At 39.9% G+C, this 10,313-nt stretch overlaps 1 protein-coding gene across 2 annotated transcripts; it reads left to right on the top strand.

Moving 5' to 3' along the window:
* The first annotated feature begins 315 nt into the window (after positions 1-315).
* On the top strand, positions 316-3,384 carry cox6b2 (cytochrome c oxidase subunit 6B2). Of its 2 annotated transcripts, none has more exons than XM_085291829.1 (4): positions 316-439; positions 850-1,019; positions 2,556-2,656; positions 3,027-3,384. In XM_085291829.1, the coding sequence occupies exons 2-4, from the start codon at positions 914-916 to the stop codon at positions 3,078-3,080; spliced, it is 261 nt and encodes an 86-aa protein (XP_085147955.1). In that variant the 5' UTR covers positions 316-439; positions 850-913; the 3' UTR covers positions 3,081-3,384. The 2 variants fall into 2 exon arrangements, with proteins under 2 accessions (XP_085147955.1, XP_085147956.1); XM_085291830.1 differs by lacking the exon at positions 316-439 and adding an exon at positions 477-497.
* The last annotated feature ends 6,929 nt before the right edge of the window (positions 3,385-10,313 follow it).

Below are 10,313 nucleotides of genomic sequence, written 5' to 3'. Positions count from 1 at the left end.
TCTGATTTTTTAAGGATATCTGGGGTCTGGCATTGATTTAATCTGAGGTCTAAGTGACTTGGAACCAAACAGCCTTAAAGGCAAGAAGGTGAGGTCATCTTTTGATCCAAAATCTGGAAATATTATGTCGCAGAATGAAAACCACCGCTTTCCCTCAAGCAGCAACAAATCCGGAGGTCACACGGGGGGAAGCAAATAAATAAATATATAATAAACTTCTTCTTTGACCCTTGACTCTTCTTATTTCGCTGTATGTTAACTTTTTACCTCTGAAAAAAACATAAATACAATTATTATACAAATACGTGACTGTTAAAGATTAAACGCTGTCGTAAATAAACAGGACGGATTTGATTACGGCGATATCCCAGCGTGCCTTGCGCGTCGGAGAGGAAGGACAATTTTTTCTAGAGAGGACACGTTGAAGAAGCGTCCCAAGGTTAGCTTCGTAACTTCGTAGTATGCTGTTCTAATCCTAACCTTTTGAACCTTTAAAGGTGTCTTTCCAGCGTTTTTTTTGTCGTTTAAAACGGTTTAAGTGCTGCGTGTTAATTACGGCCGTATACACACAGATTAACTCGTTAGCTTTGAGCTAACGGCTAGCGATAACCTATTGCCTGAGTTATTTTGTGTGATTACGTTGACTGGGCTCATTTGTATACCGACCTGTGTGCTTATGACAATAGATTTATATACTCAAAACATGTAATTTGTGTGTATCTGAATTAGTAACAATAAGACTGTAAACGTCTAGTAGCTCGGTTAACTAACGTTGTTCCCTCTGTGATAGCTAACACTAGTTAAATGTCTCGTTTGTCTTACACCTTTTTATTCCTGTTTCCCCTGCAGGCTAACCTAGGCCGTGCCCTGTTTCAACATCGTTTAAACCTCCCACTGACTGAAGGATAGAAAAATGGCCGAAGCCGTGTCAGATAAGATCAAGAACTACAAGACGGCTCCGTTTGACGCCCGATTCCCAAACACCAACCAGACCAGAAACTGCTTCCAAAACTACCTGGGTGAGGACTGCTGTGCTGTGATCACACATTATCATACAGTAACCCGACCAGAACGGTCTTAACACAACAGGACATGCACTTCACATGCGCGTATGGGGCTAATTTTAGTACTGTGCAAAAACACTTTTTATTTCTTCACTTTGTGCTATGGAAATGGGAAATGTGAGCAGTTCATTGGAACATGTAAACAAACACGGAAATACAGTATTTAAGGTTAAAAAAATGATACGCTTTTCTTCCCCCCCCCCCCCCGTGTGTCCCTTGTTGACAGTCGGTCCAGATGCATCTGTCAAGTCTTTGTTTGATGTTTCCTTTCTCAAGGACATGATACTGGTCATTTGCTGTAGAAAATAGTAGAAAATTTAAAAGGTCTGGTTCTTAGATGTAACTTTAAAAATGGGAATCAGTGACTGGTGCTAGTAACAAAGTGCCAAAAATGCAATCTGAAATTGGTTCTTTGCTGAGTTGTTGTTATGTGTGGATGCAACACTGGTTCCTCCCTTGACCTTTTTAATGCTTTTATAGGTCAGTGTTCGTTGGCTAAACAAAGAAACCAAAAAAATATTCCTCTGGAAATGTTCATGTACAAGGACTGGACTAATAATGAGCGAAAAGCAGCCAATGTCAAAAGAAACTTTGAAAGGTCTTCAGAAAGGCTGCAGAACTGTTACTCAAGACAACTTTAAAAATGACAAAGTCTGACTCCTTGGAAGCAAAATATAAATAAATGGAGGGGGAGAGACTGATGACTGGAATTGGTACTCTTAATTCATGCATAATTTTCAAACTTCCCTATATGAGTCTCACAAAGTATACATTATAAAGCCCAATGTTACACTAGTATCACTATGCCTTCACTGTGTAACACAATCCATCCAAGTATAATGATATGCTATATGTTATACTTGGATCGCTATGTTTTTTTAACTGATATGTAAAAACTTCTTAGCGATTAGTACTTAAATTAATCCTGAAAGGATTTTTTTTTTTTTTAGTGAAGAGCGAGTATGTTGAGTAAAAGATACTTGACTTGGTGACAAGACCGCCAAACATTCTTTAAAAGTTCACTCGCTCTCAGATGTGGACTTTAAACCTTTTTGTAAATAAACCATAACAAAACTTTACTTAATATTAACATTCTAACCTGATTGTTTTCTGGCTGTTATCTTTCTGTGTTCTCTTTTTTTCAGATAAATGTGTTAGATAAAAAAAAAATAGATAAAAATCAGTGCAATAACAGCAGCTGCTGCACTGGACAGACAATAGGTATTGTTATTCAGGAAGTTGAAACATATCAAACAAATCCTGAAGAGAAGGACAAAAAAGACATATTCCCCTCCTCCAAGCATTCAGTGTTCATATTAGGTACTTCAGCAATGTAAACACCAGTTCAGCTTAAAATGATGTTTTATGTAAACAGAAAAGCTTTAACCTGTTTTCACAATGAGCTCTTAGTTTTGCTTCATGCCGGTACTATTTGTCTTCAAGAAGACTTTTATCATTTAAGTAAACCCTGTACCGTTTTTGTTCTTGCAGACTTCCACAGGTGCAACAAAGCTCTGTCAGCCAAAGGCCAGGAAGTTTCTCCATGTGAGTGGTACCAGAAGGTTTACAAGAGCCTCTGCCCTATGAGCTGGGTAAGTTTAAGAAGAAACTGCAGATGTCTCTGACTGCCACAGTTTGTTTCCCTGTACTTCCAGTGTTTTGTTTTTTTGTTTTTTTTCTTCTGAATGACTGTTCTGGAGTAAACAGGAGTTTGGGGCTCTTTAACCACATTAGGCTTTTGCGTTTCATCACATTTACTGTTGTGACACAAAGTTCTCACTGCTGCATGTGTTGCAGTCAAAGCTGGAAACCTTGTTTGCAGTTGATGTTTTGAAACAGTTTCCACATCACATGTAACTTGTGTGAGACTGTTGTGTCTCATCACCATTTCCAAGGCTAATAATGCTGCTGGTAGGCGTAAGTTACACTTAAGCCTCATGTTTTCTTTAATGTCTCCTGCAGGTTTCTAAATGGGATGAGCAGATAGAAAACGGAAGTTTCCCTGGAAAGATCTGAACTAACCCGTCATGACAGGTGGCTGCAAGACTATTACTTGCAACCTCTTTCATCTGCCTACAAATGTCTTTACAACTGTTACCCTTTCATTATTAGCACTGGTCTTACAAACTAAAAACACGCACAACAAGCACAGTTTTAAAGCTTAAACATGTGTTTCCTGCCTCTGTTATAAACTGGTCTTTAGTGTGGTTGATTTAATAAATACCAGTGCAGCTTTATTTCAGGAAGTTGTTCAGTATTCTGCTGTCTTGGATTGACTTGTGAGTCACCAGAGAGCAAATAAATCAATTTCACAAATCAATTGTGAGTTCTTTCTTTTTTTTTTGCCATCTGTAATTTAAAACGATCGTGTTATTATCAAAAAAGTTCATTCTTTTATTATTTCTCAGCATTTAAAATCAGTAAGCTGAATAAATTGAGTGCGCTCCTACAACTACATTTAGAGTGTAATTATGTCTAAAATGTGAACACAGAAGTCAATAACTAATGAACAAAAATGCTCTAAAGCTTTATCTGACAAAAACTTCTGTTCACATTGGCCTTGTTACATATCTGCCTGCTTTCGTCTTAAAGTTCACTTGAATATCAGTAGCAGGTTTTCAGTTCTGTTATTTAGTATCAGCAAGGCCTTCATGAGTAACTAAGTTCATTTAATCCTCTCAGATATATTCGTTACCCTCAGCAAAATGCTGATGCGGTCTTGTCACCCAGGGCGAACACCTAAATTTGAATGTGATAACTTAAGAAAGCTGGGATGTAGGATTTTCACATTGATACCATAGGTGCATCTACTACAGATCTCTGAGGAGTTTAAATCTCGGTAACCTCGACCTGGTAGACTGAATGGTAGCACCCACTGTTATTTATCAACTTTTCTTTTTGTTTCCACGGAGTGGCAGGAGCACTGAGGTCAGAGGCTGATTTTGTTGAAACCACCCTTTTTACCACAAGGGTGCACTATTGTCACTCGCTGTATAAAATAGTTAAAATAATTGGACCCTACATTATTTGTTTTAGTCAATTTGGAACAGTTTTTATACCAAACCACAGTAAAAACACCTGAAGTGTCATTCTCTGGCTTGGAATTTGATTACTTTCCCTAATGTGATCCAAATTATATGAAAATATACTGCTGTATAGGTGCTAAATGTAATCAGAATGCTTCAGATCCATTGGCATGAGTCAGATCAAGGAGGATGGTGGCTTTAGGGAATCCCAATTTGTACTACCTCTGTATATAGATAGATAGATAGAGATATACAATAGATAATATAGGACAAAGGTTCAAGGGGTAACTTGGCACCGTCTTCAGTTGTGTTCCCACTAAATTTGTCCAGGTTCCCTTGAAGACATCAACCTATCATTTTCTTAAGGATTGTTCCAGACAGTGTAAGAATAAAGCAGCACAGGTGTGGTCATATACACTGCAAATAATGCATGGAACAGAGGTCAGAGGGTTACTTGACAAGGATCACAAGATCTGTGACAGGACTGTGATTCAGTGGATTGCTCTGTTGCCTCATAACAAGAAGGTTCCTGCTTCAAATCTGAGTCGCAATTTCAGTGAGTGTCGGAAACTCATTGAAATCCCACATGAAAGGTTTCATACCACTGCTTTGAACACACACTTTGAAGTTTGCACGAGTTTTTAAAATTTTATTTATTTTTAAATCCACGTCTGTTTGTGTTTGGCAAAACTGAACATCATATCCTGTAATAATAGATATTTTACTCCAAAATAAGTGTTTTTAGATATCAAATAAACTCTTCTCTGAGTGGTATTCCACCTATTCAGGAAACATTCATTGTTCATTGACTCATGTTTTATTCCCTGTTGAAGACCTGTGTGCCAAAATGTGTTTCTTTTAACCTTGCTGTGCAAATAAAGGCATTTTAGTCTTATTTCAAAAAGGGAGAGCCTGGAACTTAAAAAATGTATCCCTTCCAAAGTGCGCCTCACATAGAAGTGAGTTGAATGGAGGATGTGGTCCTTCTCTTATAGTTGGCCCAGATCAAAACTGACCAGAGGATACAATAAAGGCATGTAAGAGTCATTGGCTAGTGATGTAGAAAGAGACTGTATGGGGTGTATTGGTGCATAGCTGGTGCTACACCCAAATTTATGTCATAAACTGAACTGTGTAGCATGCGGAAGTTACACCAGGAATGGATTTCATCAGAGGTGGGTGTGCACCAACTGAACTCCCCCTGAGAGGGAAGTGCGAGACGTTTTAATGAACGGGTGACTGAAACCCCAATAAATTAATCAAGAAGGTTACAATGAGAACTTTATCAATCCTGACGTAAGCTTGTAGAAAATATACGCTTAATCATCTAAAGTTAAACATGATATCTGCTCAAAATTGACTTGACTTGACTGAAAAAAGTGTATGAAACATAAACCTTGTTATTATAATTATTTATAAGTTTGTAACAGCCTCTGCTCAATAAATATCAGCTAAATGAATAAGTAGGAGTGTTTACAATCGTTAGTAAAAAAAATGCTCTTTTGGATCAATAGCAAATCTGAAACATGAGGTGGCAGTGTTGCACTAGTTAGTGTACTATCCCTCCACAGTCTGTCAGATCTTTGCAGTAAAAGAAATTACTTCATAACCCACATGACCCACAATCTTAACATTAATAACCTATGTTCACCCACAGCTAAAAAGCTAAAAAGCATTGATGCCCAAAGGGAGATATATGAAATGTTATCTTTAGTATGGAGCCATGCTACTGGAATAAATGCAGAATGTGGTTTGACAATTTTCTGTAATAAGCAAGGCCTTTCCTGTGTTGCAGCATACGTGGTTCCTTAACTAGTTAAGGATTCAAATGGTTTACTTATCAGGATATAAATATAATCATCTGTCCGGTCTTAAAATCAGGAAAATACTACCTCAGAAAAACACATGAAATACCAGCAATTGGTTTCTGTATGAGTTTATCAGAGTCTTAGATCACTGTGTGGAAATGTTGCCCCACTCTTCTTTATAGTGTTGCTTCAGTTTACTGAAGTCTGGAGGCATTAGTTCTCTTAAGATATTGCTACAGTATTTCAGTCAGGTTGAGGTCTGGCCTTTGTCATTGATTCTCTTCTTTTCAGCCATTATCTTGTAGATTTGTTGCTGTGGATGAGTTCACTGGGTTCATTGTCCTTTTGCACGACCTCAGTTTTGGTGAAGCTTTAGTTGTCGGACAGATGGCCTCACATTTGACTCTTTAATACTTTGGTATATTTAGGAATTCATGGACAACTCAGTGACCACAAGCTGCCCCTCTAAATCACCACCATGATTGATAATAATTAATAATCATGCATAATCGTTCTTTTTAATGTAGCTACTTTGAAGTATTTTGTTCCCAAGCATTTGCACCATTAAACCTCCTAAGTAGGATAATAACTTTCACATGAGTAAAGAGTCTAAATCTTGCCAGCTACTATATACAAAATGATGTTCTTCCATAACACACCACTTTTCGTGCAATACGCTTGTTTAGGACACAATGCTTTACCTAAAAAAAAAATACCCCTAGCAATGTTTTCTGACATTTATTTCCCCCGTTGAATGTTTTTCCTGGCAGTATGGATTAGAGGATGTGTTAGATAAGTATTCAAGAATTTTATCAAATCTAAGGTACACACACACAAGGTCCACCTGTTCAAAAAGGCACATCTAAAGGCCAGTCTTATGTTCTAAGGTGAACGTCTAAATAATTCAGAGAAGGCTGGGGGGAAAGTGTTGTGGTCAGATGAAACATATAATGAGCTTTTTGGCACTAAGTCAACTCAGTGTGTTTGGAGGAAAAGAAATGATATGACCCAAAGAACACCACCCAACAGTCAAACATGGAGGTGGAAACATTATTTTTTGGGGCTGTTTCTCTGCCAAGGGTACAGGAGGACTTCACCATATTGAGGGGCCAATGGACATGTGGAGGAAAAGCTACTTCTCTCAGCCAGAATACTGAAGATAGGTCATGGATGGGTCATCCAGCATGACAATGGTCAAAAAGATACTGTCAAGACAACCAAGGAGTGACTACAGAAGAAGAAGCACATTGAGGTCATGGGAATGGCGTTTCCGTATCCCTATCCTGAGGAACACTGTGGGGGGAGCTGAAGCTTCAAGTTCCTAAGCAGCAGCCAAGAGACCTACATGATCAAACAAGTTTCTATAGACAAGTGGGCCAAAGTCCCTCCTGAAATGTGGGTAAACCTGGTGACCAACTACAAGAAATGTCTCAGCAACAACGGTTTCTCCCACAATTACTGAATCATGCTTTGCTTTGTGGATCAAATACTTATTATTTATTTATGGTTAATATTCTGGTTGATATTTCTTTGGAAGTGAGGAAAATTGTAAATTCAGCAGGGGAAATAATAATGTATTTAAGAAATTCTTAGACAAAATGCAGCAGCTGCATGGAGAAAACTACGCCCATCTTTCAGTAACTTGTAGAAACACCTTAGAAGCAAATGGTTTCTGTATGACTTTAGACTGTTGGGTCACTGTGGGGGAAATGTTGCCCTACTCTTCTTTACAGTGTTGCTTCAGTTCATTGACATTTGCAGGCATTTGTTCATGCATAGCTTTCTTAACGTCCTGCTACAGTATTTCAGACCGTTTGAGTTCTGGACTTTGACTGGGCCACTGCAACATCTGGATTCTTTACTTTTTCAGCCCCTCTTGCTTAGATTTTCTGCTATGCTTGGGATCATTGTCCTGTTGCATGACACAGTTTAAGTAAAGCTTTGGTTGTCAGACAGATGGCCTCACATTTGACTCTAGAATATTTTGATATACAGGGGAATTCATGGTTTACTCAGTGACCCTCCAAATCAGTAACCTGCCTCCATCATGACTGGCAGGTGGAATGAGGTGTTTGTGTGGTTATGCCGTGTTTGGCGCTGTGCATCGTGGTCAAACATCTCCACTTTGTTCTTGTCTGTCCAAAGCATATCTACAGGAAAGGGCAGAGCAGGCTGTACCTGCCGCAGAGACTCAGGTTGTTTGGAGTGGAGGGCCCACTCCTGAAGATCTTCTATGACTCTGTGGTGGCCTCAGCCATCTTTTACGGTGTGGTCTGCTGGGGTGGCAGCATCTCTGCCGGGGACAGGAAGAGACTGAACAGGCTGATTAAAAGGGCCAGCTCTGTTCTAGGATGCCCTCTGGACCCAGTGGAGGTGGTGAGTGGCAGGAGAATGGCGGCTAAGCTGTCATCCCTGTTGGACAACATCTCCCACCCCATGCAGGAGACTGTGACAGCACTGAGCAGCTCCTTCAGTGGCAGGCTGCGGCACCCACGGTGTGGGACGGAGAGATTTCACAGGTCTTTCCTCCCCACTGCTGTCAGACTCCACAACAAAGACTATAACTGATCAAACACACACATCCACACGTGCAGTAACAGTAAGTGCAATACTCTTTTCTGACATCATTGTATTTTTACTCAGTTGGATACAGCATTTGTATTCTAATTTTGTCCTATTGTATATTTTATTCTATTGTATATAGTATTTTATTTTTATTTTATTCTGTACAGTTGTGTACTGTATTTATTCTTATTGTATTCTAATTTTTGCTTCATAACTTTTGTACTGTCCACTTCCTGCTGTGACAAAACAAATTTCCCATGTGTGGGACTAATAAAGGTTATCTTATCTCATCTTATATTGTTCCAGAGATCTTGTAATACATTCAGATGAAACTTTGCAAACCTAAGTTGTGCTAACATGTTCTTTTTAGAGACAAGAGGCTTACTCCAGGATGTAGTTTTTCAGTTTTTCTGACTGTACTGTCATAAACTTTAACATTTAAAATGCTAAGTTTTAATTCAAATACAGTGGGGCAAAAAAGTATTTAGTCAGCCACCGATTGTGCAAGTTCCCCCACTTAAAATGATGACAGAGGTCAGTAATTTGCACCAGAGGTACACTTCAACTGTGAGAGACAGAATGTGAAAAAAAAATCCATGAATCCACATGGTAGGATTTGTAAAGAATTTATTCATAAATCAGGGTGGAAAATAAGTATTTGGTCACCTCAAACAAGGAAAATCTCTGGCTCTCACAGACCTGTAACGTCTTCTGTACGAAGCTTTTCTGTCCCCCACTCGTTACCTGTATGAATGGCACCTGTTTGAACTCATCATCTGTATAAAAGACACCTGTCCACAGCCTCAAACAGTCAGACTCCAAACTCCGCCATGGCCAAGACCAAAGAGCTTTCGAAGGACACCAGGAAAAGTATTGTAGACCTGCACCAGACTGGGAAGAGTGAATCTACAATAGGCAAGCAGCTTGGTGTGAAAAAATCAACTGTGGGAGCAATCATCAGAAAATGGAAGACATACAAGACCACTGATAATCTCCCTCGATCTGGGGCTCCACGCAAGATCTCATCCCGTGGGGTCAAAATGATCATGAGAACGGTGAGCAAAGATCCCAGAACCACACGGGGGGACCTGGTGAATGACCTGCAGAGAGCTGGGACCAAAGTAACAAAGGTCACCATCAGTAACACACTACAACGGCAGGGAATCAAATCCCGCAGTGCCAGACGTGTTCCGCTGCTGAAGCCAGTGCATGTCCAGGCCCGTCTGAAGTTTGCCAGAGAGCACATGGATGATACAGCAGAGGATTGGGAGAATGTCATGTGGTCAGATGAAACCAAAGTAGAACTTTTTGGTATAAACTCAACTCGTCGTGTTTGGAGGAAGAAGAATACTGAGTTGCATCCCAAGAACACCATACCTACTGTGAAGCATGGGGGTGGAAACATCATGCTATGGGGCTGTTTTTCTGCCAAGGGGACAGGACGACTGATCCGTGTTAAGGACAGAATGAATGGGGCCATGTATCGTGAGATTTTGAGCCAAAACCTCCTTCCATCAGTGAGAACTTTGAAGATGAAACGAGGCTGGGTCTTCCAACATGACAATGATCCAAAACACACCGCCCGGGCAACAAAGGAGTGGCTCCGTAAGAAGCATTTGAAAGTCCTGGAGTGGCCTAGCCAGTCTCCAGACCTCAACCCCATAGAAAATCTGTGGCGGGAGTTGAAAGTCCGTGTTGCTCGGCGACAGCCCCAAAACATCACTGCTCTCGAGAAGATCTGCATGGAGGAATGGGCCAAAATACCAGCTACTGTGTGTGCAAACCTGGTAAAGACCTATAGTAAACGTTTGACTGCCCCACTGTAAATGTAATTTATATAGCACCAAATC

Source organism: Mchenga conophoros, linkage group LG11 (genome assembly GCF_057382185.1).
Source record: "Mchenga conophoros isolate Kocher_MC1m ecotype Shallow Benthic linkage group LG11, M_conophoros_male_GT1.1, whole genome shotgun sequence".
In the NCBI taxonomy this organism is placed as follows: domain Eukaryota; kingdom Metazoa; phylum Chordata; class Actinopteri; order Cichliformes; family Cichlidae; genus Mchenga; species Mchenga conophoros.
Note: the sequence above shows the minus strand (reverse complement) of the source record. Positions and strands in the feature narration are given on the sequence as shown.

Excerpts from the sequence above, each read along its gene's own strand:
- cox6b2 (XM_085291829.1), top strand. The coding sequence starts at position 914 with ATGGCCGAAGCCGTGTCAGATAAGATCAAGAACTACAAGACGGCTCCG. Across the intron at positions 1,020-2,555 it reads CTGCTTCCAAAACTACCTGG|ACTTCCACAGGTGCAACAAA; the intron begins GTGAGGACTGCT and ends TTGTTCTTGCAG. Across the intron at positions 2,657-3,026 it reads GCCTCTGCCCTATGAGCTGG|GTTTCTAAATGGGATGAGCA; the intron begins GTAAGTTTAAGA and ends TGTCTCCTGCAG.